Raw genomic sequence first — 27,843 nt, 5'->3', positions numbered from 1 at the left:
CACAGGGGGGAAAAAACTGAGATATTTCTCATGAATCCTAAGAGGAAGCCACCTTTAAAATACATTATGATTCAACTAGCCTTCTCTCAAGTACTAACTGTGTCTAACAAATAGCTTTTTCTCATAACCAGTGTCTCCAGGCACTCCTTGAAAGAGAGAGGGCCTGGATTCACATCGTCCTCAATAACTTCATCAGCTTCTCAACCCTGAAGACAGTGGTATTGATTCCAGAGTAGAATGTGTGTTTTCACACCTGCAGGGACCTTGAACACAAGTAGCTCAGGTCAGTCAGAGAGCAATGAAAAGTTATCTAGTACAGTTAAGGGGATCTACTATATTGTTTGTGAATCTAAAGGCTGCATTTAAGCCCTGCCCCACAATCTATCGCACACTCCAGGGTGAAGCCTCAAGTCTATGTCCAAGTCCCATCCCAAAGTTCCAACCTTTGGCCAACTAGGCCTAAACTTCCTTCTCTGGTCCTTGAGGGTGTATTCTCCTCCCTTCACCACTGGTCTGAAGCCATCTTCACGTCTTTTTGAGTAATGATTAAGGTTATGGAAGAACTGATCCTGAAACAGCCTGTAAATGAAGGGCAGAGAGAGCAGAGTAACGACAGCCTGTACTACACAGGGCAAACCAGGCTCCGGAAACCCAGGGCAGTGTTCCCTACATCCTGCCTGGGCCCTAGCCCATGCCAAACCCTTGTTATCACTATGCAGAATTACCTTCAGACCCCCCTTCCCTCTCTCTCTCCGCACAGCACAGCGCATTACCCAGGCTCTTTATACGCTAAAGAAAAGAAGCCGAAAGAGGCAAAAAAAAAAAAAGAGTCAGAAAGAGACGAAAAAACTAAGCCTGGCTGTTATGCATTCCAAAGGCTATTCCAATCGTCTGTCAGCAGGTTCAATCTGTTCCTTATAAGGCATTCCCCTCATATTTTCCAAACACCGCAGTGTTATCAGATACAGCTTCATGGACAATTACTGTGCTGTCTAGCTTGGAGAATTCTACATCCCCATAGCCCCCGAACCACCCTTTTCAACCGTTCACTCAATTCACAGCAACTGCTTTGTAATCAACCTGAGATCAAACGGAAGGCTGAGATAAACTATGTTTAAAAAAATAAAGAAAAAGAGGTGGTTGGCCCAAGTAATGGTGGGATTGCACAGGACATGATTCCTTCAAACTATTTGGATGGATTCATTTGGAGTTATTGCATCTCACTGCAATGGTTTACTGTACCACAATGTGGTCAGATGAGAGAGAGAGAGAGAGAAGGTTCTTGGAATACCACACACTGTTTGGACAGTGTTGAATCAGTGAGTGGCCTTCTACAGCCAGTTATAACATCAGCGTTTCCTGCTGCTTTGATAAACTTAGATATCAAGTTGATTACCCAGATTAATCATAGGTTTAACTGGGCTCAACTGGTGCTGTGTAGCATCAGCTAGATCTACACAGAGATAAGGATTCTAGCCAACCCAGTGCAGATGGTTAAGCCTACCCCTGATGAGGGCCAAGGCTGTCATTTAGACCCCCAGTGGAGAGGACCTGACCTGATGGATCCTTTGCTTTCATGACATCCCTTGGCTCAGGCAATTGAAGACAGCTAGTATTCGTCTACAAGAGACAGTAAAATCCCACACCACAGCGCAAAGGCCATAGTTTGCTGGGACTGTCCAGTGCTGGCAAAGGCTCCCCACAAATATTTTGGGATATATTTTGGGTAGACAGAAAATGAAAGGAAAGTGCTTTTAAGTGGAAAATTCTTTATTTTGTGTAAAGGAGGATGTTGTTTTGTTTGTTTTTCATTGAGGTATTATTCAGTTAAAACTAATGCATTCATAACGTAATTATTTATATAGGTGTAATTTATCCTAAAGTTAGCCCACTGGCAAATACCAATCAAAAGCATAATTAAATCATCACATGCCACATTACGTGAAATTGTCTATTAATATGCAGCCTATGTATTGTCTATTATAATGGAGAGAGATCTGGCTCCCATCCCTCTCCATGAGTTTGGAGACTGCCTCCTCATGTTTGTCTGATAAGAATCTATGGCATGGGGCGGGTAGGGACTGAGGGGACATTCCAGAATTCACATCCAGATCGGTAATAGGTTTTGTAAAGTGATTTGCCATATAATGAAACATATTATACTCGATAACAACCACATTTCATTGCCATGCACAAATAATCTACATGAACTCTTTAATTCTTTATAGTTTAAATTTAGTTTTTGAAAAAGTTATTAGGAATCTGCTGGTGTGCAGTTTGCTGTAAAAATCTATAATTTTCAATGACATAATAAATTGCAGCATTGCGTAGCCCCAAAAGAGCATTGCACAAGTTGTAAACATAAGCACTACGTTCGTGCGCGCTACACAAATTTCACCAAGTTGGATAAACAACACAAACAATTTCTGAGGCGCAAAACTTACCTATTGAGTTCACAAAGTAAACTATTGTTGATTCACCTGGGTAGCAAACAACCACGAAGCAGGCCAGTCAATGTAAAGAGATAGAATCTGCCTTCGGATCGGTCTGCTCCACAGTATTCAATAATAGGCTACTACAAAGCGTAAGCCCCTCCCTTCAAAACATAATCGCACACATCTCTCATAATGTTTACCGCTGGAGAGCCCTATGCATTGTCCGTAGTCTGGTCCAAGAGCTACCAAGACTATGTATTTAAAAATTCATTCTGGCCAAACTTGTCAGTGAAAAAAAAAAACACGATGTCAAAAGTCAAAAACTCAGTCCATCATTTCGTTAAAAAAGTGAAGAAATAAATGCCGATATTGAAAGTAATACCACAAAAAAATCGAAGCACAAAACTCACTTGCAGAATGTCCTTTTTTGGTTATCCTTCAAGGGGCCTCTGAAAGAAAATCCTCTGTCAGGAAAGATCATATGAAATGTTAATCTTGGCGAAAAAGGGGCCGTTTGCTCAAGCAAACACTTAGAGACTAGCATAAAAACTATTTAGAAAGGACTCAAAATATCCCCCATTCTTTTGATACATGTTGGGATTAACCAGGTAATAAAGTGAGACTTTTTACACATTCGTGTATTGCAGGGCACCTTTAAAGTTCTTTAGACACCGTTTTTACTCATTCAGTTATGTAATAGCCTACATTTTTGTGTGATGAATTTGGTTGAGATGTCATTCTTAGCATTCTGGTCCATTGTGACCTTTTTTTGTCAACAAATTTTTAGCAAAATGAAGTTGAAAAGCGTATTTTCCAGATGTTGACATTAGGTGCAATTTAGGTGCTTGAATTAAAGAAGTAAATAAGCATTTTCCGTACATTGAAATCAGGTGCATTTTAGGTGATAAATGAAAGGTGAAAATACATATTTACTGGACTTTGAAAATACTTTATATCCAGATGTTCTCAGGGTAAGCACAATAATACTTTTCCAAGCCTTATTATAGGAGAGAGGTGCCAACTGAAGATTGCAACATAATGTACATAACATAATGTTCATTATTGTTCCCATCCGTCACGTGTACAGTGCATTCAGACCCCTTGACTTTTTCCACATTTTGTTACATTACAGCAGAAAATGATTAAATTGTCCTCCCATATATCTACACACAATACCCCATAATGACAAAGCAAAAACTGTTTTTTAGAAATGTTTGCAAATGTATATATATATACAGTGGGGAGAACAAGTATTTGATACACTGCCGATTTTGCAGGTTTTCCTACTTACAAAGCATGTAGAGGTCTGTAATTTGTTATCATAGGTACACTTCAACTGTGAGAGACGGAATCTAAAACAAAAATCCAGAAAATCACATTGTATGATTTTTGAGTAATTCATTTGCATTAATGCATGATGCTGCCACCGTAGGGATGATGCCAGGTTTCCTCCAGACATGACGCTTGGCATTCAGGCCAAAGAGTTCAATCTTGATTTCATCAGACCAGAGGATCTCTTCTTCTTAAGGTGCATTTTGCATTTTGCATTTTGACAAACTCAAAGTGGGCTGTCATGTGCCTTTAACTGAGGAGTGGCATTGATCTGGAGTGCTGCAAAGATGGTTGTCCTTATGGAAGGTTCTTTCATCTCTACAGAGGAACTTTGGAGCGCTGTCACAGTGACCATTGGATTCTTGGTAACCCCCCTGAACAAGGCCCTTCTCCCCAACTGCTCAGTTTGGCAGGGCGGCCAGCTCTAGGAAGAATCTTGGTGGTTCCAAACTTCTTCTATTTAAGAATGATGGATGCCACTGTGTTCTTGAGGACCTTCAAATCTGCATAAATGTTTTAGTACCCATCCCCAGATCTGTGCCTCAATACAATTCTGTCTCAGAACTCTATGGACAATTCCTTCGACCTCATGGCTTGGTTTTTGCTCTGACATGCATTGTCAACAGTGGGACCTTATATAGACAGGTTCCTTTCCAAATCATGTCCAATCAATTGAATATACCTGTAACGGTTGTTGTCGGGAGAAAGAGAGGACCAAGGTGCAGCGTGGTAAGTATTCATTGTAATTTAATAAAGAATGAATACTGAAACCAAAACAATACACGACAACCGAACAGTCCTGAACGGTGCAACAAAACACAGAACAGAAAATAAACACCCACGAAACACAGGTGGAAAAAGGCTACCTAAGTATGATTCTCAATCAGAGACAACTAATGACACCTGCCTCTGATTGAGAACCACACTAGGCCGAACACAGAAACCAACATAGAAAAACAAACATAGACTGCCCACCCCAACTCACGCCCTGACCATACTAAAATAAAGACAAAACAAAGGAACTAAGGTCAGAACGTGACAATACCACAGGTGGATCACACTCAAGTTGTGGAAACATCTCAAGGATGATCAATCGAAACAGGATGCGCCTGAGCCGAGTTACATAGCAAAGGGTCTGAATACTTATGTAAATAAGCTATTTCTGATTATGATTTTTAATAAATGTGTAAACATTTCTAAAAATATTGTGTGTTGATTGCTGAAGATTTTAAAAATATATATTTTTTAGAATAAGGCTGTAACGTACTGTAACAAAATGTGGAGGAAGACAAGTAGTCTGATCACTTTCCAAATGCACTGTACTTATGTTCACTTTTCAAAAGCATTAAACTGGCAGTGATGCTCTTCACAATAATATAACCTACTAAATAAACCAACAGAACACTTAAAATCAAATAAAATGTTATTGGTCACATACACATGGTTAGCAGATGTTATTGCAAGTGTAGCGAAATTCTAGTTCCGACAGTGCAGCAAGTAATCTAACAATTCCACAACAACCACCTAATATACACAATCTAAGTAAAGGAATGGAATAAGAATATATACATATAAATATATGGATGAGCAATGACCGAGTGACATAGGCAAGATGCAATAGATGGTATAAAATACAATATATACATATGAGACGAGTAATGCAAGATATGTAAACGTTATTAAAGTGCCATTATTAGTGACGAGTGATCCATTTATTAAAGTGGCCAATGATTTCAAGTCTGAATGTAGGCAGCAGCCTCATTGTGTCAGTGAAGGCCGTTTAACAGTCTGATGGCCTTGAGATAGAAGCAATTTTTCAGTCTCTCGGTCCCAGCTTTGATACACCTGGACTGACCTCGCCTTCTAGATGGTAGCAGGGTGAACAGGCAGTGGCTCGGGTGGTTGTTGTCCTTGATGATATTTTTGGCCTTCTTGTGACATCGGGAGCTGTAGGTGTCCTGGAGGGCAGGTAGTTTGCTCTCGGTAATGCGTTGTGCCGACCGCACCACCCTCTGGAAAGCCCTGAGGTTACTGGCGGTGATGCAGCCTGACAGGATGCTCTCAATTGTGCATCTGCAAAAGTTTGTGAGGGTGACAAGCCAAATTTCTTAAGCCTGCTGAGGTTGATGAGGTGCTGTTGCGCCTTCTTCACCACACTATCTGTGTGGGTGAACCATTTCAGTTTGTCCGTCATGTGTATGCAGAGGAACTTAAAACTTTCCACCTTCTCCACTGCTCTCCCGTTGATGTGGATAGGGGGCTGTTTCCTAAAGTCCACGATCATCTCCTTTGTTTTGTTGGCGTTGAGTGAGAGGTTGTTTTCCTGACACCACACTCCGAGTGCCCTCACCTCCTCTGTATAGACTGTCTCGTCGTTGTTGGTAATCAAGCCTACTACTGTTGTGTTGTCTGCAAACTTGATGATTGAGTTGGAAGCATGCATGGCCATGCAGTCATGGGTGAACAAGAAGTACAGGAGGGGGCTGAGCATGCACCCTTGTGGGGCCCCAGTGTTGAGGATCAGTGAAGTGGAGATGTTGTTTCCTATCTTCACCAACTGAGGGCAGCCCATCAGGAAGTCCAGGACCCAATTGCACAGTGCGGGGTTGAGACCCAGGGCCTCAAGCTTAATGATGAGTTTGGAGGGTACTATGATCCCTGACTAGTCTCTCAAAGCACTTCAGGATGACAGAAGTGAGTGCTATGGGGCAATAGTAATTTAGTTCAGTTACCTTTGCCTTCTTGGGTGCCCATCTTGAAGCATGTGGGGACAGCAGACTGGGATAGGGAGAGATTTAATATGTCCGTAAACTTACCAGCCAGCTGGTCTGCGCATGCTCAGAGGACGTGGCTAGGGATGCCGTCTGGGCCTGCAGCCTTGCGATGGTTAACACGTTTAAATGTCTTACTCACGTTGTCCACGGAGAAGGAGAGCCTACAGTCCTTGGTAGCGGGCCGTGTCGGTGGCCCTGTATTATCCTCAAAGCGGGCAAAGAAGATGTTTAATTTGTCTGGAAGCAAGACGTCGGTGTCCGTGACATGGCTGGTTTTGTTTTTGTAGTCCGTGACTGTGTGTAGTCCCTGCCACATACGTCTCGTGTCTGAGCCATTGAATTGCTACTCCACTTTGTTTCTAAACTGACCTAAACATACCTACACTGTTTCTATTCAGCCATATTCCCAGTCAACTTTCTATGGTTAAATGCGGTGGTTTGTGCTTTCAGTTTTGCGCGAATGCCGCCATCTATCCACGATTTCTGGTTAGGGTAGGTTTTAATAGTCACAGTGGGAACAACATCTCCTATGCACTTCCTTATAAACACTCACCGAATCAGCATATAAATCGTTATTATTCTCTGAGACATCCAGAACATGTCACATGAGTTTCTGTCTATAGGAAGGGAGGAGCAAAATGGAGTCGTGGTCAGGTTTGTTGAAGGGAGGGCGGAGAAGGGTCTTGTATGCATCACGGAGTTTAGAGTAGCAGTAATCCAGAGTTTTGCCAGCATGCGTGCTACAATCAATATGCTGATAGAATTTAGATAGCCTTGTTCTCAAATTTGCTTTGTTAAAATCCCCAGCTACAATAAAGGCAGTCTCAGGATATATGGTTTCCAGTTTGCATAGAGTCCAGTTGAAGTTCCTTGAGGGCCGTTGTTGTATCGGCTTGAGGGGGGATATACATGGCTGTGACAATAACCGATGAGAATCTTCTCTTGGGAGATAATACGGTCGGCATTTGATTGTGAAGAATTTTATGTCAGGTGAAAAACAGGACTTGAGTTCCTGTATGTTGTTACAATTGCACCATGAGTCGTTAATCATGAAACATACACCCCCGCCCTTCTTCTTCCCGGATTGATGTTTATTTCTGTCGACTCAACGCACAAAGAATCCCGGTGGCTCTACGGATTCTGACAGCATATCCCGAGAGAGCCATGTTTTATTTTTTATTTTTATTTTATTTTTTATTTCTGACAGCATATTTACCTGCGAGGCCAAGATAAAGCCATGGAATAAACAAATTAACAAGTCCGTAAAAACAAAGGGGAGTCTATGTTAAAAGGCAATAGACCAATTTTGCAGATTAACACTGATGTCTCTGCAAAGCAACCCTTGTCCTAATTTCGCCTACCTTGTTATCTAGAGACTGGACATTAGCGAGTAATATACTCGGAAGCAGTGGGTGGTGTGCGCGCCTCCGAAGTCTGACCAGAAGGCCGTTCCGTCTACCTCTTCTGCGGCAACGTTGTTTTGGGTCAACCTCTGGATTCAGTTCCAATGCCCTGGGTGGTTCGGACAAAGTATCCGCCTCAGGTAAGTCGTATTCCTGGTCGTAGCGCTGGTAAGTTGACATCGCTCTGATATCCAATAGTTCTTCCAGGCTGTATGTAATAACACTTAAGATTTTCTTGGCTAACAATGTAATAAATAATACATATAAAAACAAAATACTGCAAAGTTTCCTGAGGACTAGAAGCAGGCGGCCCTCACTGTTGGCGCCATTCTACAATAACATTGTCAGTAACGGTTACAGAATATTATTTTGTCTTGCTATGCATGACTGTGATATGTTGTTGTTTATCTACCTTAGTCGAATGCACGGACTAAGTCGTTCTGGATAAGAGCGTCTTCAGACTGACCAAAATGTAAATGTAAAAACAAACCATTTCAAGCATGCTGAGAATTATTGTGATGAGTCCCGCCTCCAAACACGTACACATTTGGTCAGTGCGGATCAGGGCCATTAGTAATCAAGCGTCTCAGAATTACTCCTAGGTTATTGAGATAAAAGTATGACTGTGACCTAATTTACTCACCGCTCAGAGTATGACATAATAGGTAGTTATCAAGCGTCTCTTTCCTACTTTCAGCGATGAGTTGATCTCAGAACGTTTTTAAGTCATGAGAAGGGCCGTTAAGGGAAAGTGTGATGACGTTTTGTAGTTTTTCAAGTAGAAAAAGGGCACACTGAGCAGATTACACATTTCCGAAAACAAGACTGATATGTTTAAGCAACATTAATCTCAAACCAATTACAGGCCTATCAACATAGCGTTATGTTTGTTTTGTAGGCTATTCGATGTCTTGTTTGTGTTGTCATATTAAAATGTACTCATCATAAAATATAATTATAATGGTGTTGGCCAATTGTAAAAAGTTGAGTAAAGTTGCTACGTCATGCACACTGTAAAGTAGACTATTTTGTTGTCTTATGGGTAATTATCTGCATTCAGGAGGTGGCCCTCCACCTAAACGCCTCAGTGCCATAGCTGAATGTGTGTTTAACTATCTGTGTCGCTCAAATGTGACCAGCTTGTGCATTGGAGAGGGCCAAGCTGGTGCGCTTTTGAGGGTCAACAAGCAGGACAATAAGTAGGATTTAAGCTTACTGTTCAATTTCAAACACTTTTTATTCACATTATAATTTGCTAAACAAACTATTTTTATTGGCCATAAGTATGCCAAACGGAAAACAATAATTATCTTGTTGCAGCGCATCTCTCGCTCCAGCTTCTGGCACAGCGTCTGAGGGGCCCTACATCTCGCTGTTGCTGCAGGACACCCATCCACTGTCGCCCTGACCATAGAGAACCCTTTGGGTTCTCTATGGTGTTGTAGGTCAGGGCGTGACTAGGGGGTGTTCTAGTCTTTTCCTTTTTATGTTGGTGCTCTTAGTATGGTTCCCAATTAGAGGCAGCTGATGTTCGTTGTCTCTAATTGGGGATCATACTTAAGGTGTCCCTGTTCCCACCTGGTTTGTTGCACCACGTAAGTAACGGTTCGTTGTTTGTTTATTGTTTTGTTAAGTTTCACTGCAAATAAAAGATGTGGAACTCTAATCACGCTGTGCCTTGGTCTGTCCATTTTCACAAGCGTGACATCCATCCGGAAGGTCTGGTTCCAACAAACCACGAGAAGGACATTGCTCAGCTGGAACGGGAGAAGACACAATTAAAAATAAAGGTTTTGCGCTTGCAGGAAGAATATTACTCTCTTACAATAAACAAAATAAATAATATGAAATAATATGGTGTGTTTATTTGTTCACAGTAATCTAGCCTACACTTAAATGTTAGCCCACTATGGCATGTCTGTATTGTGCTTTCCAACTCCTAAGGTTAAAGTTAAGCTGTAGCTAGATATTGTGTTTTGCAAGACCATTCTCCTGTGCTGTAAATACACCCTGAGATACGACTACTTTTATGTCACAGGAATGTTGATAACATGCTCTTAGTCCTATGCGTAAAAGTACTGTATAACCATACTTTGGGGCCATTTCCTACTCTGAGAAGCTTGATATCTACGGGCTCAGATCGCAATCTGAACTAATATTAAATGTTAGTGGGTTGGTAAGGAGCCACCACTCCATAATAAAACAATAGAGCCAGTGTTCTGCAAATTACTAGGAAATAGCAGAAGGGCATCTCTGCTCTTTTGTTCTCTTCTTAAAACAATGATATTCTAGACAAAGGTTGCATTTAAGCAAATGAGACCATTGAACCAGAAAAATACACATGCATAGTAGTTCTCTATTGCACATGTTAAGTCATAATCCGTACACTTATGGTAGAAGCAATATGTTGTGTGTGTGTGTGTGAGTGAGTGCCACTTTATGTGTGGACAAAGTGTTCGTTAGATTTTGTCACGTTCTGTATAAACAGAATTCCAATCAACATCGCTCACATCAGATAAATCCAACAAACACAAAATATGAAATGTTTGTTTGCTCTGAGTAAATCGAGATAAAGTCGCAGGTATTTAACATCAAGGTAGATAATTCAGACTGGCACATTTCCCCTTCTCCTTTACTCACAAATCCCCAGGCCCACAAATCACTAACCTTAACTATTCTCATGTAAAACCACTCTCATGCATAATTTGATTGCTTAAAATATCATGTTTATAGTTGTTATAATAACCTGGAGCTCTGCAGGCTGTTGTTGTTCACTCCATAATTAAATCATGATCTCAGGTGTTTACCTCAGCAATACACTGTGGTTTATGCTATGCCAAATCAAATCAAATGACATTTTATTCGTCACATTCTTCGTAAACAACAGGTGTAGACTAAAAGTGAAATGCTTACGTGCCTTTCCCAACAATGCAGAAAGAAAGAAAATAGAGAAATAATAGAAAAGTAAAACCTATAATAATGAAAGTAACGAGTAACGATAACTTGGCAATATACAAGGGGTACCAGTACTGAGTCGATGTGCAGGGGTACGAGGTAATTGAGGTAGATATGTACATACAACTAGGAATAGAGTGACAGATAGTAAACAGTAGCAGCAGCCTATGTGATGATTCAAACAAGTTTGTGCAAAAAGGGGTCAATGCAGATAGTCTGGGTAGCTATTTAGTCAACTATTTAACTAACTATTTAGCAGTCTTATGGCTTGGGTGTAGAAGCTGTTCAGGGTCCTGTTGGTTCCCGGCAAGCGCTGCATCCGTACTGCTTGCCGTGTGGTAGCAGAGAGAACAGTCTATGACTTGGGTGGCTGTTTTTTTGTTTCTTTTTTGTGTGTTTTTTTGTTGTTGTTGAATTTTACCCCCTTTTTTCTCCCCCATTTCGTGGTGTCCAATTGTTAGGAGCTACTATCTTGTCTCATCGCTACAACTCCCGTACGGGCTCGGGAGAGACGAAGGTTGAAAGTCATGCGTCCTCCGTTACACAACCCAACCAAGCCGCACTGCTTCTTAACACAGCGCGCATCCAACCCGGAAGCCAGCCGCACCAATGTGTCAGAGGAAACACCGTCCACCTGGCAACCTTGGTTAGCGTGCACTGCGCCCGGCCCGCCACAGGAGTCGCTGATGCGCGATGAGACAAGGATATCGCTACCGGCCAAACCCTTCCTAACCCGGACAACGCTAGGCCAATTGTGTGTCGCCCCACGGACCTCCTGGTCGCGGCCGGTTACAACAGAGCCTGGGCGCAAACCCAGAGTCTCTGGTGGCACAGCTGGCGCTGCAGTACAGCACCCTTAACCACTGCGCCACCCGGGAGGCCATGGCTGGAGATTTTGACAATTTTTAGGGCCTTCCTCTAACACCGCCTGGTACAGAGGTCCTGGATGGCAGGAGCTAGATCCCATTGAAATATACCCCTTCATTTCTAGGAAATACATATCCAATGGCAGCTTCCCAATTAGTAGAGAAGTCAACAACAATCTGATGGAGAGGGTAAAAAGCTTCAAGTCCTTCGGCGTGCACATCACTGACAACCTGAAATGGTTCATCCAGACAGACAGTGTGGTGAAGAAGGCGCAACAGCCCTCTTCAACCTCAGGAGGCTGAAGAAATTTGGCTTGGCCCCTGACATGGTGTCTACACCTGGCACACGAGTGTGTCCGTGTGCTTTATCGCACGCATGTTGATTTTGTCCATCCACACCAGAAGCGATCAGGACATGCAGGTTGAAATATTAAAACGAACTCTGAACCAAATATATTAATTTGGGGACAGGTTGAAACACATATGAAACATGGATATTTAGCTATATAGCTTGCTTTTGCTAGCCAATTTGTCCTGAGATATCAACATTGGGTTGTTATTTTACCTGAAATGTGTAAGCTATTTTTTTGCTGGATCTTTGGATCTTTATAATATCAACCCATTCACACAAAATCATGTGTTCTCTACTCCAAAATTGTATACACAGATAAAAGTGGAAACCTAGGTAATTTCTAGTCATTTCTCCTAGTTCAGTCTTCTTCTTCTGTGGATTTTATATGGCGTTGGCAAACAACTTGAAGTTGCATTAAAGCAATCAACTGGACTGGAGTGTGGACCTTGTTCATCTTTCAATCACCCATGTGGGTATATGCTCCTAAAAACCAATGAGGAGGTGAGAGACTGTTAAATATCCGACTGTCAGACTGTTAAATAGTCAACACTAGCCAGCCTCCCACCCAGTTACTCTACCCTGCACCTTAGAGACTGCTGCCCTATGTACATAGTAATTGAACACTGGTCACTTTAATAATGTTTACATACCGTTTTCCCCACTTTATATGTAAATACTGTACTCTCGTCAAGGCTCATCCTATACAACTACAGTACTGCTGTACACACCTTTCCTATTCATATACTGTCCAAACTGTCTGTACACACCATCATACAGTGCCTTCAGAAAGTATTTACACCCCTTGACTTTTTCCACATTTTGTTGTGTTACAGCCTGAATTTAAAGTGGATTAAATTGAGGTGTTGTTACTGGCCTACACACAATACCCCATAATATCAAAGTGAAATTATGTTTTTAGAAATCTTTACAAATTCATTAAAAATGAAAAACTGAAATGTCTTGAGTCAATAAGAAAACCCAACATTTGTTATGGCAAGCCTAAATAAGTTCAGGAGTAAACATTTGCTTAACAAGTCAAATAAGTTGCATAGAGATTTTTGAATGACTATCTCATCTTTGTACCACACACATGCAATTATCTGTAAGGTCCCTCAGTCGAGCAGTGAATTTCAAACACAGATTCAACCACAATGACCAGGGAGGATTTCAAATGCCTCGCAAAGAAGGGCACCTATTGATAGAAAGGTAATAAAAATAAAAATAAAGCACAGATTGAATATACCTTTGAGCATGGTGAAGTTATTAATTACACTTTGGATGGTGTATCAGTACACCAAGTCACTACAAGGATACAGGTCACCCTCCTAACTCAGTTGCCGGAGAGGAAGGAAAATGCTCAGGGATTTCACTATGAGGCCAACGGGGACGTTAAAACAGTTACAGAGGTTAATGGCTGTGATATGGATCAACAACATTGTAGTTACTCCACAATACTAACCTAATTGACAGAGTGAAAAGAAGGAAGCTTGTACAGAATAAAAAATATTCCAAAACATGCATCCTGTTTGCAACAAGGCACTAAAGTAAAACTGAAGAAAATGTGGCAAAGAAATTAACTTCATGTCCTGAATACAAACTGTTATGTTTGGAGCATCACTGAGTACCCAATCTTTATATTTTCAAGCATGGCGGTGGCTGCATCATGTTATGGGTATGCTTGTCATCAGCACCAACTATGGATATTTTTATGATAAAAATAAATGGAATAGAGCTAAGCACAGGCAGAATCCTAGAGGAAAAGCTGGTTCAGTCTGCTTTCCAACAGACACTGGGAGACAAATTCACAGGTCAGCAGGACAATAACCAAAAGCACAAGGCCAAATATACACTGGAGTTGCTTACCAAGATGACATTGAGTGGCCTAGTTACAGTTTTGACTTAAATCGGCTTGAAAATCTATGGCAAGACTTGAAAAAGGCTGCCTAGCAATGATCAATAACCAGCTAGAAGAATTTAAAAAGAATATTGTCCAAACATTGTACAACTCAGGGGTCAAAACTCTTAAAGACTTACCCAGAAAGACTCACAGTTTTTTATTTTATTTTATTTAACCTTTATTTAACTAGGCAAGTCAGTTAATACAATGACGGCCTACCAAAAGGCAAAAGGCCTCCTGCGGGGACTGGGATTAAAATAAATAAATAAATACAATATACATATAGGACAAAACACACATCACAACAAGAGAGACAACACAACACTACATAAAGAGAGATCTAAGACAACAACATAGCAAGGCAGCAACACAGGACAACACAGCATGGTAGCTGTAATCACTGCCAAAGGTGAATCTAACATGTATTGACTCAGGGGGTTGAATTCTTATCTAATAAAGATATATTAGTGGTGGCAGGTAGCCTAGTGGTTAAAGCAAGGTAAACATCAGTTGTTCTGACCCTGAGCAAGGCAGTTAACCCACTTGTTCTCCAGTAGGCGGTCATTATAAATAAGAATTTGTTCTTAACTGACTTACCTAGTTAAATAAACAACTTTTTTTTGTGTATGTTTTATGTTTTCATATATTTTTTTACAAATGTTAGAATTTTTCTTACATTTTGACATGAGTGTTAAAATGTTACCTTTGCTGAAGCTGACTACAAACCCTCTGTGCTGCTCTATCAGAAGGAATCATCCTCAATCAGCAGCTGTGTTGACCTCCAGCACCGCGGTAAAGAAAAACAACGTCTAACACCACGGCCGACATCAAAGACAGGGTGGATTAACACTGCTTTCTCCTCCCTGTGTTTGGTCAACCTGAGGATGGATGCTCAGCTGTAGCCACAGTCAAGGCTTACACTCCCACAGCTTCTGATCTCATGGTTGACTCAACATTGACCTTTGATCTTCCTTGGAGCATGGGCAAAGAAAAGATTCATCTGAGAACGTCAGCTTCACAGTTTTAGTGAATTGTGGCAAGTGAATCCTAGTAAAAAACACAATGTTGTTGTAAATACGCTGCGGTAAAGCTGTTTGACACTAATAAAACATTATGGAAAGTTTGTTACAACGTTGGAGTGGATTTGGTGTGCTTGGCCTCAACACAAGCACGGCAAGTGACAGCATAGTAGATGAACCAGAAACACTCTGTACTTGAAAAATGTGTCACATTTTCATTCATGAATGAACACTGTCATTGAACCTGAAATTCGAAATGAAACTGAATAACGCAGGACGGCAACTTAACATCCATACATGTGCTTAATCTCCCAAATCCCCCACAGGTCTCGTGAAACCCAAGCCCCTTCTGTGGATACTAGTTTTTTTTTTAAGCTGCATGATGAATTCCTATATGGGACTGAACATATCCCTGCTCCATCCCCCTATGACCTTCTTCCACGGCCAATTTCCACTCTGCATTATGTCAAATGATTTATTATGATCAATTACATGTAGCGTGTTACGGGCCTACAGAGAGATTAGAAGGCCTAGCTGTGACCCACCTGGCTCAGTTTCCACCTCTTCTACATGTCAAGGTGCACCAGAACACATCCCTGGGGGACACCGCCATCCCCAGCTATAAGGCTAAAGCACATACAGAGAATCCATCTTACTTACATCTTCAGCTCTATACCTAATGTAAACTTGAGCCTTCATGCCCGAATTGGACAAATTGTGGCAGAGAATATAAAACGTTGAACATGGAATGTGGTTGAATAATGTTACTTGTTCCCATACGCCATACGCCTCAATTGCCAATAAATTAGGGTGTTTTCATTTAGTCCACTTTAAAAGAACCAATCTCAGTCTTCTTTAAAGTGAATTCTGGGGTAAAGAAAAGCAAAATAACTCAGTTCTCTTTGTACTCAAACTGCCCTTGGCTTTAAAAATTTTTTTTTTTTAAATCCTAGGCAAGTACAAATTTTCTATGATGGCCTAGGAACAGTGGGTTAACTGCCTTATTCAGGGAACAACAGATTTGTACCTTGTCAGCTCAGGGATTTAATCTTGCAACCTTTCGGTTACCAGTCCAATGCTCTAACCACTAGGCTACTTGTCGCTTCAGGGCTCTTTTTGATTGGGTCTGAGTTCCTTTGGAGTGTTCACACTGCACTTTTTTTATGCGAACTGAGTTCACAAGAACTGGCTGAAAGGGAACAAGTGTGAAAACACCCTTACTTAACTCGTGATGAAATGGCTTACATAATTTGCTGCACACTAAGCAGCACAGCCCGTTACAGTAACTGAGCCATTTCCATTCGGAGCAGGTGGGGAACCATCGCCATGACAAGGAGGAGGTTTCAGAGACGTCTAACGCTGCATTCTGAAATCCCATAGCATAAAGATACTGTCAAGTGTGATGGGCCCTGGCACGTGCCCAACAGCCTATGCTCCATAGGAAGCCTAATAAAACATCCCACTAAGGCAGGAGGTGGACCACTCCTCCACACATCTGCTGAGTTTGTTCTCTCTCAGCATGTGGTTCAGGTCACTACTTTCATTGGGCCTTAAAGAGCATCTCCCCCATGGCCCTCCAGTGATCCTGCCATGCCGGCTGATGCCCATACATGGAAGTCTGGGTACTTTCATTGGTTAGTTCTGAAAGAATGACTTCAACAACCTCCCAAGTGGGTAACTCTTGTTTATTGTCATTTAAGGAAATGTCACTGGTCTGATATAGAATGCATGCATTTTACAGGGCGACTGTTGAAAGGAAATATTACACTGGCAAGGATTGCCAGACATGGAAGAGAGAGCAATGAACAACATACTTCTTTTATAGCAAAGTTGATTTCCCACACTTCAATGTAGCCTAGCCAATTATTGTATCTCACAAGCCTGGCCAAGCTGTCTGTCTATTGATGCTATATGAGCCAGTCTAAGCTTTGCAGGCCACTGCATGCTGAGCAACTGATTTTAATACCAACCCTTTGCATGTACTCAAAGTGGATCTCAAGCCTTGTTCCTCGATGGTTTCAGTCTAAACGACAGCGACATACAGTACAGCAACATACAATAAACCTTTGAAATCATTCCTGCAGTCCAGTCACAGCAAGGTCACATATAACATTGTGTGGGATGTTTAATGTTACCACGGAGCCCGCATCTGCTTTCATTCAAAACTGGGCCGTCTGCTAATTACAAAACATAAAAACTACTTTTTTAGGGGGAGTATCAGCTACCTGAAGAGTCACATTGTACCGCATTGTAAATACAAACACAATTGATTTAGTGTCTCCGTTTCCCACAACACATATGGGATACAGCATGTCAATCGTTTTAGATCCTCTGTCAGACACTGACAATGTTTACTCTGACCACTTTTGCCTTGACCATTTCCCTATCAGCACAGGCAAATGTGTCTCATGCCAAAGAGAGCTGTGGAAAGGGCTAGGTCCTTCACCACAGGAAAACTATAACAACCCATCACTGCCACATAAAAAAACGAATGCATACTTGCAGAAGCGTGCTGCTTGACTTCCCCCACCCTTTGTGGCAGGTTACACACCTATGTGTGCCTCGGCACCATCTGTAATGATCTGCAGAGAGGATGCGTTGTTCCCTACTGCCCTTCCCTTCCTCTAGCCAGCTCGTTCTCTGCCAAAACATTGCCTCCCCTCTCCAATACAGTTCTATGGACTTAGACACTCTTATGACTGGTTTTATAGGCCATTTGTAGCAGCATTTTGGTCGCAGTATGGCATCCATTTTAGAAAGTGCTTATGTTTACGTCTGCTGAATTCAACCAGTTTCGGTCACTTTAATGACTTCGGGGTATAATTCACCTGAACTACACAACTATTCAAACGTCTCCTTACTTTGCAAGTAGACTTTGGGCCAGGGAAGACTGTGATCATCACGCTAATTGCTGACTTTGGCATTGATAACCAAAGGTCAGAGAGAGTGAGTGATACTTCCAAGTATCATTTGTAAACACAAACCAGCCACAGGTCAACTTTTAAATGAAAGGGTAATGTTTAGCACACCCTAGTGGTGATAGGGATGAACTGAAAATGGCAACCTTGGTTAAACAGTCCAACTGCTTGTCAATAGTGTCACCCACAGTCTGAAAGGAGAACTGCTCTTGAAAAGCCAAAACTACACATTGAGTGGCTTATCCATGTTATAAACAGCATCCACACTGTATGTGTATTTAATATTTGCACATTGCATGATGACAAAGGTAAACAACATGAAAGACAACTAACTTCATCATGTTTCTTTTAATCAGCAATATTGGCAGACACACAGATATTAAACCAAAACAGAATAATTGATGTTTTAATAACAAACTGGATTTGAATATTTACAAATTGAACTAATATGATGAGCATATAACGTTGCTCCACATTGTACTATTTTCTATTTATAGGAATCTAAATCAAACATGACATCGAAAAATAATGATCTAAAGTAGCCGACACTAGATAGTTTGTAATTACACCTATTGATTAGTTCCCACTGTCTAAACAGTTCCCATAGTCTTTAGTGTAAAATACCTCACACTTCATACTTTCCTTCAAAAACACACAATCTCACTGCAAAAATATATTTTCATGAAAATCCTAAATATGAATGAGTAAACAATCAGGTAATGCAGCCACAGATCTCGACAGAGCCAGTGCATTTGTAACTGTTTTAGCTATTGAAAAGCTTCTTTCTGCCCTCCATTCCAGACATGGACTCCACATTCTTACGCCAGTCACCCGGGTCCACTTTCTGTCAAGAGAATGGACAGTAACCTTTATTTTACCAGGAAGGTCAATTAAGAAAAACATCTTATTTTACGATGACGGCCTGGTTGCCATGGTCACGTACAGCATGGATGACCAAACACGACTCAGACACGGCAACAAGACCAGTGAATCTCTGTATCTTGATCAGTATTATTTGAATCAAACCTTTACCCAAATGTGTTGAATTATTTGGACTAAGTACCCATTGTTACCACATGTTTGTGTAGTTAGTACCCGAGAAAATACAGCACCAGCTGAAACTGTGCTGTAAACTATAACATTCCCAGAAGCCATTGCATGAGTTTTTTATTCTAAACTTCCCAGTCTTACCTCCTCTTCCTTCTTGTCTTTCTTGACTGTCTTCAGGTTGGACTTGAAGTCTGACTTGGAGCTGAGTTTGGCCTCAGTCAGAGCCCCCAGCATAGCGTCGGCAGACTTCTTGACCCTCTTGAGGTTAGGTCGCTTCCCCCCCTTCAGCTCGTTGATCTTTGCATTCAGGTCCGCGAGCTGAGATGTTCATACAGAAAAAAGGTTCACTCTCCTGTACCCTTATCAGCTAAGCATGTTGCCATTTGTGGTCTTGGCATTTCAATGAAAATCAAAACGCTTTTGTTTGGAAAAAAAAGCATTTTGTGGCACTTTTGGAACTTCTAGAATATTGAAATCACCAAAAGAAGTCAGTATAAAAATAGTTATCTTCAACGAAATACACTTTGAGGCACTTTCATAGATCTCAGGTAACTTCAGGTAACGGTCCTGAGTCTGACAGTTACCTGAACTTCTAGAATATTGAAATCACCAAAAGAAGTCAGTATAAAAATAGTTATCTTCAATGAAATACACTTTGATGAACTTTCATAGATCTCAGGTAATTTCAGGTAACTGTCCTGAGTCTGACAGTGTAAACTCGTTTAATTTACATTACAAAAAGCAAACCTCTTTCTCATTCTTGAGCACTTTTGCTTCGATATCGTATCGTGCCTCATCCACCGTGTCACATTTCCTGTGCAGTTCCTTACAGAGCTCCTGTGAAGAAAAAAGACTCAGTCATCTATAAGCCACCAAGGACTGTTGAGAAAGTACTGTGGGAGGATGCATCAAACAAACTACAAAAGCCACCTCTTTAAAATTCCATTCACTCATCAATGAGACAGGTAGAAGGGCGCTACAATTTTTTTTTGACATGTCTAAACAAAAAAGGAGATGCTGTTCTTTACCAACAGCACGCCAGGGAATAAATCCTGACAACGTAAGCTTGGATGGCTACTATCTGAGCCCCAAAGAGCACCTTATTCCCTACTACCTTTGACCAGAGTCAGAGATGGGCATATAGACTATCTTGCTACAATTAAAAAATACTCTAAAGACCAATGCATCAAAATAAAAGAGCAAATACTTCTGCAAATTATTGTATTTAATCAAACTACAGTTATTTGAGGTATTTTCAAAATACGTTTGCAAGTACACGCCTTCACTACAACAACATTCTGTAATGGTAACAAAAAAAAAATCATTTTACTTGCTATGGTTGTGATATTTGGGCCAACCAACCACTGCTCCCGCACATTGGCTAACCGGGTCTACCTGCAGTGTGTCCCGCCACTCACCACCCGCCAACCCCTCTTTTACGCTACTGCTACTCTCTGTTTATCATATATGCATAGTCACTTTAACCATATCTACATGTACATACTACCTCAATCAGCCTGACTAACCAGTGTCTGTATGTAGCCTCGCTACTGTAAATAGCCTGTCTTTTTACTGTTGTTTTATTATAATCATTTTACTTGCTATGGTTGTGATATTTGGGCCAACCAACCACTGCTCCCGCACATTGGCTAACCGGGTCTACCTGCAGTGTGTCCCGCCACTCACCACCCGCCAACCCCTCTTTTACGCTACTGCTACTCTCTGTTTATCATATATGCATAGTCACTTTAACCATATCTACATGTACATAATACCTCAATCAGCCTGACTAACCAGTGTCTGTATGTAGCCTCGCTACTGTAAATAGCCTGTCTTTTTACTGTTGTTTTATTTTTTTACTTACCTATTTTTCACCTAATACCTTTTTTTGCACTATTGGTTAGAGCCTGTAATTAAGCATTTCACTGTAAGGTCGGCGCACGTGACAAATACACTTTGATTTGATTTGATATTTGGTTGTTTATCTACTTTAGTTGAATGCACTGACTATAAGTTACTCTGGAGAAGAGTGTCTGCTAAATGAGCAAAATGTAAATGTTTATGTAAAAAGAAACAATTGCAAAGCACACTGGGTATTCCTTTTGGCCTTGTTTCATGGGGAGGAGAGCATTAGAATAATTCCCTGCAAGTGTTCATTTTTTACATTCACATATTGGTCATTTACCAGACACTTTTATCACACCATAGTGCCAGCAGACTTCTAATACCAATACATGGTGAAAGGGGGCCAACAAATTGTGAACCACTATAAAAAAAAATGGTATAGAAAAGTATTTTGTATTTTACAAAATAAAAATACAGATCTCAAAAGTACTGTATCTTGTTACAAAACACATTGGATTGTAGTTCAGGACAGTGAAATACAAATTGAAATACATATTTCAAAAACATGTAACAGAAATACTGCTCATCTGTGTCCAGAGCCATATACACTCTGGACAATAGAAGTGCAATATATAGGTACTTGAACGTTGGGCCTTGGCGTTATGTAAGTGTACCTGAAGCTCTTGCACAGATAGGCCGGAAAGTTTCAGCGGTGGTACTCTCTCACTCAAGGTGCTCTCCCTCTCTGTCACCTTGTTGCTTTGCTCCTGGACCAGCAAGACCCCAGCTTTCTTCAGTAGCTTTTGCTGTAAGGGAACATGACTGAACAATGATAACACAGTACAATTCATAGTTTAAATGATGTACCAAATAGTCTGTTTTCAAATGTTTTTGAACTTGTATTTATTATTGCAATCAGTTTTGGCGAACATGATTTTCTAGGCACTTGTATGTTGTTGTTGTTGTTGTGTGTGTACAGATGTAGGATCTTAATTTGATCATTCTTTGGTGCTGAGAATTTTGTGATTTACATAAATTCACTGAAAACCCACTCTAGCGCACAGTTATATTAACAGTATTGTACTTTTCATCTAGCCTACTTTTGGAAAGGTAATAGCCTAACCACCTATCAAGCAACATTATTGACTAAAGCAGGGGTGTCAAACTCATTTTGCTCGCATTCGGTCTTCAATGAGGTCTGCACTGAAAATGTGTGATATTTTCTCACCTTCAAAATGTGCAACCAAAATGGTCCTCTATCCATAGTTTTTGTATGGGATTTGTCACCCCCCACCCCCAAAAAAAACATATTTCTATGACATAGACTGACCAGGTCAATCCAGATTAAAGCTATGATCCTTTATTGATGTCACTTCCATCAGTGTAGATGAAGAGGAGAAGACAGGTTAAATCAGGATTTTTAAGCCTTGAGACACTTGAGACGTGGATTGTTTCATTCAGAGGGTGAATGGGCAAGACAAATATTTAAGTGCCTTTGAATGGGGTACGGTAGTAGGTGCCAGGTTTGAGTGTGTCAAGAAATGCAACGCTGCAGGGTTTTTCACGCTCAACAGTTTCTTGTGTGTATAAATAACGGTCCACCACCCAAAGGACATCCAGCCAACTGTGGGAAGCATTGGAGTTAACATGGGCCAGCATCCCTGTGGAACACTTTTGACACCTTGTGGAGTCCATGCCCCGATGAGTTGAGGCTGTTTTGTTTTGTATGCTCAGTGTATATAATATACACTACCATTCAAAAGTTTGGGGTCACTTGGAAATGTCCTTATTTTTGAAAGAAAAGCACATTTTTTAGTCCATTAAAATAACATTATTTGGATCAGAAATACATTGTAGACATTGTTAATGTTGTAAATGGCTATTGTAGCTGGAAAAAGCGGATTTTTTTTTAGCCTGTAATCAAAACCACAAATGATGAAGCTCCAGATACTCAACTAGTCTAAAGAAGGCCAGTTTGATTGCTTCTTTAATCAGGACAACAGTTTATAGCTGTGGTAGCATAATTGCAATAGGGTTTTCTAATGATCAATGAGGCTTTTAAAATGATCAATTTGGATTAGCTAACACAATGTGCCATTGGAACACATGATTGCGGATAATTGGCCTCTGTACGCCTATGTAGATATTCCATTAAAAATCAGCCATTTCCAGCTACAATACTCATTTACAACATTAACCATATCTACAATGTCTACAATGTCTTTCGGATCAATTTGATGTTATTTTAAATGGACAAAAAATGAGCTTTTCTTTAAAAAACAAGGACCTTTCCAAGTGACCCCAAACTTTTGAATGGTAGCGTATATATTTCTGTACTCAAACCGCTCGCAGGCCGGTTTGGACACCCTTTTGGGCCAGATCCAGATGGTTTGCTGTGACAATATGCTGTAGGTCAAATTAAGATCCTACATCTGAACATGTGTACTAGTCATATGCAGCCTGCTAAACATACACATGCTCTCAGTACTATGAACACATTTTCTTGTTCACGTCCGTACAGAAGAAAACACCCATCAGACCGACCTACCTTCAGCAGTAACCTGCGGGTTGCTGAGTACTTTGTCTTTTTCTGAAAGTGAGAGATGAGACATACCAAGTATATTATAGGCTCATTACAGTCACTAATCATGTTAGCACATCTTTATATGTAGGTAGGCTTATTCATTACAGTCACTGATGATGTTAGCCTATAGTCATATGTGGTCTCTATTACAACGGAGCTACAGAGCATACAACCGCCTGTCTCTATTGATTAGGATGAGCTGTGGTTCCTAATGTAATAGAATGTAATGCTCCGCCACCAAATCACCAGCCTTCATTGAAGCACAGTCTCAGAGAGCAAGGGGCTCATTTCTACTCTGTATGTGACTCGGTATTGATACCAAATGAATCCATCCGTGTTGATACTGCTACGGTGGTCTTGGGATCATTTGGATGATTATCAGTTAGCCTGAGACAAATGGCCTTGCGACACGACAATTACTCAGTAATTGCTGATAGATTATAATGTCTAACATGTTAAGTCCCACAAGCTGTTGCCAAGATGTCAGTGTGGCTATTCATAAGCATGACATGCTAACTGCTTTGCATATAGCGTATGTATACAGTACCAAAATGACCATTACAAAGGTTTGATTGTGCAAAAAAAAAAGCAAAGTAATGAACAAAAGGGCATTTTTAAGATATGAGGTACAACAAAGGGTATGAGGGGGGGGAAGAATATGTCCAAAACTGACTTACCGGTCTGTTTCAACATATTGCAAACCAAACAAACAAACAAATCGAAAGAAGGTGTTATTTTCTGTCCCATATTGACAACATTGCCATAGTTGGGTGATTGATTGAAAGACACAGAGTGTGACAGTTACAGACTCACCCCTCAGACATGGCTGTTCTGGTTTATGAGTACTGCTGGGGAGCCAACATAGCTGTGGTCAGAGGTTTATTGGCAGAACATTCCCAACACTAGACATCATATGGAAAGTATCAGAGATGTAAGAATCAATGTGTCATACTAAGAACAATGATCACTTATGAATATAATGTAATAGGTTACATCACACATGTGTTAGACTTGTGATCAGTAGGGGCTACAGTAAAAAAAACAAAAAAAGAAATCACTCATCATAGAAGTTATTGGAAAAAACAGTTGTGATCATCAAGGTCCCCCACAAGGTCCTCATGTCCTGACTTGGATAAAAGAGGCTGACCTTGGCTCTCTTATTACCCAGAGAACAGGGGTTCACTGTCAAGGTTAACATGGTCCTTGGATGGAATTGTCTGATGATAGAAAATGATGAAGGAGAAAAAGGTTTAAATACTTAAGATCATTTAAAAACAATTTCTCCTGACATTTTCTCAGCATTTCTCCTCTCCCCTCAGGTGTGTGGTGCTTTACCCTTGAGCCATTATCACCTTTGGTGCTAGCATGAGCTACTGTGCAAGGGGAAAGTTTGACCGACCAAGGGCATTGTTGCAGTATATGCTGCACCAGGCCACCAAATAACTGAGGTCCATTGAGTAAAAAGGCTGTCTGCTTTAATGTCACCATTGTGACATTACAAGGAAAGATCAACCTTGTGACCTTTCCGGTGGCATGCTGTTCTACTGGTAGAGAAGACTTATTAGCCCCCAGTGTTAAAATAAACCCTCTGGGCTCCTTACACTAAAGTAGACACGCGTGTGAACGGACCCAGACTCACGCACACACACACACACACACACACACACACACACACACACACACACACACACACACACACACACACACACACACACACACACACACACACACACGCACACGCACACGCACACACACACACACGCACACACACACACACGCACACGCGCACACACGCACACACGCACACACGCACACACGTCTCAGGTTGCCCGCTCCTGCCACTGAGTAGGGGAGGGGACTCAAAATCAATGCCACATTTTACAACCAAGCAGGTCAAACACCATTAAAATACAATTTTATTACAATAATTACTCATTGCAAATACGAGCAAAGATATGAGGTGTGACTGCTACAGCATTAACACACTAGCCTCAATGAGGTAAACACAAACCATACACACTGCTGGCAACTGCTGGCAACTACTGACACTTCATCTATTTGCATCGTTAGTTTATAGGAAATAATCCCTGAAAAGCAAACACATTTCTTATTTGAAAAATGTCAACCCAAATTCTACTTTACATGGCAGATTGCTATTGACAACGGTCTTAACCAAAAAATAAAATATACTTGAAACATTCAAAAGACCTATCTGCTTTAATTGCTCTCATATATTTCTCCGAATATTATTTGCTTTCATAGACTGAGCCGAGACTATCGGATAACTTACCTTTAAAAGAGAAGCCAATCAGAGAGTGAACGTGTAGCAGTGATGTCGTGCAGGAAAAAGCGGTTTATGATTTTGAATGATTGATTTATGGCTTCTGCTGCCTCATGTGAATGGCTCTCTAAAATAGGGCCCCTTAATACGCCTCCCTAACACACATTGGCTACATTATGATCATCATGTGTGTGTATGTGTGTGTGTGTGTGTGTGTGTGTGTGTGTGTGTGTGTGTGCGCGTGTGTGAGTGTGTGTGTGCCTTCCCTGTCCTCAACCCTTGAATCACTGCCCTGATAGAGACATAAAGGGGCACAATGGCACTTTACTTTGATATGTAGAAGAGTTATATGAGGACGGCTCATAACAATGTCTGGAACAAAGTTTTAAGTTTTAATGAGGATTGTACTATACTGTAGTTTTTACTGTAGTGTTACTCAGGACTGTATTATATTGTAGTATTTATGCTTAATTTGATTATGTTTTACATAGAAGTGGAGGCTTTCTCCTTCAGGAAAGATACTGGAGAAATACAAAAATAAAATTAAAGCTTTTAAACATTGTACACATACATGTGGGCTTCTGAGTGGCACAGCGGTCTAAGACACTGCATCTCAGTGCAAGAGGTGTCACTACAGTCCCTGGTTTGAATGCAGGCTGTATCACATTTGGCCGTGATTGGGAGTCCCATAGGGCGGGGGACACAATTGGACCAGTGTCGTCCGGGTTTGGCCGGGTTAGGCCTTCACTGTCATTAAGAATTTGTTTTAACTGACTTTCCTAGTTAAATAAAGATTACACAGACATGACATTCCGTTGGGTGGAATGTGGCGACAGAAGTATATCAGAATAGTTGGGGGCGTGGCTTTCTTATTATTCTTTTTGGCCACCCGTGAGAGTGAATTTCATCCGATGTAAACTGTTCAATTTTTTTTATAATTTTGATGATTGAATGTTCTTTACCAGCACTGAATCTTGGTGATATTGGTGTCTAATCGATGTACAGTTGAAGTCATTAGTTTACATACACCTTAGCCAAATACATTTAAACTCAGTTTTTCACAATTCCTGAAATTGAATCCCAGTAAAAAAATTCCCTGTCTTAGGTCAGTTAGGATCACCACTTGTTTACAAACATGAAATGTCAGAATAATAGTAGAGAGAATTATATATTTCAGCTTTTATTTCTTTCATCACATTCCCAGTGGGTCAGAAGTTAACATACACTCAATTAGTATTTGGTAGCATTGCCTTTAAATTGTTTAACTTGGATCAAACTTTTTGGGTAGCCTTCCACAAGCTTCCCACAATAAGTTGGGTGAATTTTGGCCCATTCCTCCTGACAGAGCTGATGTAACTGAGTCAGGTTTATAGGCCTCCTTGCTCGCACACGCCTTTTCAGTTCTGCCCACAAATCTTCTATAGGAATGAGGTCAGGCCTTTGTGATGGCCACTCCAATACCTTGACTTTGTTGTCCTTAAGCCATTTTGCCACAACTTTGGAAGTATGCTTGGGGTCATTGTCCATTTGGAAGACCCATTTGCAACCAAGCTTTAACTTCCTGACTGATGTCTTGAGATGTTGCTTCAATATATCCACATAATTTTCCTACCTCATGATGCCATCTATTTTGTGAAGTGCACCAGTCCCTCCTGCAGCAAAGCACCCCCACAACATGATGCTGCCACCCCCGTGCTTCACGGTTGGGATGGTGTTCTTCGGCTTGCAAGCCTCCCCCTTTTCCTCCAAACATAATGATGGTCATTATAGCCATCAGACCAGAGTGTGCTCCAGTATTTAAGGTGCTGTTCAACCTGATCTACCACATGCCCTTTGTTTCCTCAGACCAGAGGACATTTCTCCAAAAAGTACGATCTTTGTCCCCATGTGCAGCTGCAAACCGTAGTCTGGCTTTTCTATGGCGGTTTTGGAGCAGTGACTTCTTCAATACTAAGCGGCCTTTCAGGTTACGTTGATATAGGACTCATTTTTACTGTGGATATAGATACTTCTGTACCTGTTTCCTCCAGCATCTTCACAAGGTCCTTTCTGTTGTTCTGGGATTGATTTGCACTTTTCGCACCAAAGTATGTTCATCTCTAGGAGACAGAACGCGTCTCTTCCTGAGCGGT

General features: G+C 41.0%; 2 protein-coding genes across 9 annotated transcripts in view; both read right to left on the bottom strand.

Annotated features, from left to right (window-relative positions):
- The window catches only part of LOC112214353 (non-muscle caldesmon), a 56,169-nt gene extending 53,325 nt beyond the window's left edge, over positions 1–2,844 (bottom strand). For 2 of the 4 annotated variants that reach the window (XM_042298088.1, XM_042298089.1), the window contains exon 1: positions 2,445–2,844. The gene's annotated coding sequence lies outside the window, so the exon portion shown is untranslated. The remainder of the gene's footprint in view (positions 1–2,444) is intronic. The other 2 variants (XM_024373009.2, XM_024373008.2) reach the window with 2 other exon arrangements.
- Positions 2,845–18,280: 15,436 nt separating this feature from the next.
- Positions 18,281–25,845, bottom strand: LOC112214352 (troponin I, slow skeletal muscle-like). 5 transcript variants are annotated; one of them, XM_042298085.1, is made up of 9 exons: positions 25,721–25,845; positions 24,578–24,647; positions 24,244–24,278; positions 24,108–24,111; positions 23,395–23,436; positions 21,521–21,652; positions 19,749–19,838; positions 19,143–19,319; positions 18,281–18,795 (listed from the first exon to the last, which is right to left on the bottom strand). In XM_042298085.1, exons 3-9 carry the CDS (start codon positions 24,252–24,254, stop codon positions 18,715–18,717), a joined length of 537 nt encoding a protein of 178 aa, XP_042154019.1. In that variant the 5' UTR covers positions 24,255–24,278; positions 24,578–24,647; positions 25,721–25,845; the 3' UTR covers positions 18,281–18,714. The 5 variants fall into 5 exon arrangements, with proteins under 5 accessions (XP_042154019.1, XP_042154020.1, XP_042154018.1 ...); XM_042298086.1 differs by having other exon boundaries at positions 24,244–24,275; XM_042298084.1 differs by lacking the exon at positions 24,578–24,647 and having other exon boundaries at positions 24,244–24,332.
- Between the last annotated feature and the right edge of the window lie 1,998 nt (positions 25,846–27,843).

The sequence above is a fragment of the Oncorhynchus tshawytscha genome, linkage group LG15 (genome assembly GCF_018296145.1).
Source record: "Oncorhynchus tshawytscha isolate Ot180627B linkage group LG15, Otsh_v2.0, whole genome shotgun sequence".
Classification (NCBI taxonomy): domain Eukaryota; kingdom Metazoa; phylum Chordata; class Actinopteri; order Salmoniformes; family Salmonidae; genus Oncorhynchus; species Oncorhynchus tshawytscha.
Note: the sequence above shows the minus strand (reverse complement) of the source record. Positions and strands in the feature narration are given on the sequence as shown.

Bases quoted from the DNA above. Each gene is read 5' to 3' on its own strand.
- LOC112214352 (XM_042298085.1), bottom strand. The intron at 21,653-23,394 runs GTAGGTCGGTCT...GTTCCCTTACAG, and splicing joins CCCGCAGGTTACTGCTGAAG to CAAAAGCTACTGAAGAAAGC. The intron at 18,796-19,142 runs GTAAGACTGGGA...TTCTCTTGACAG, and splicing joins AAGACAAGAAGGAAGAGGAG to AAAGTGGACCCGGGTGACTG.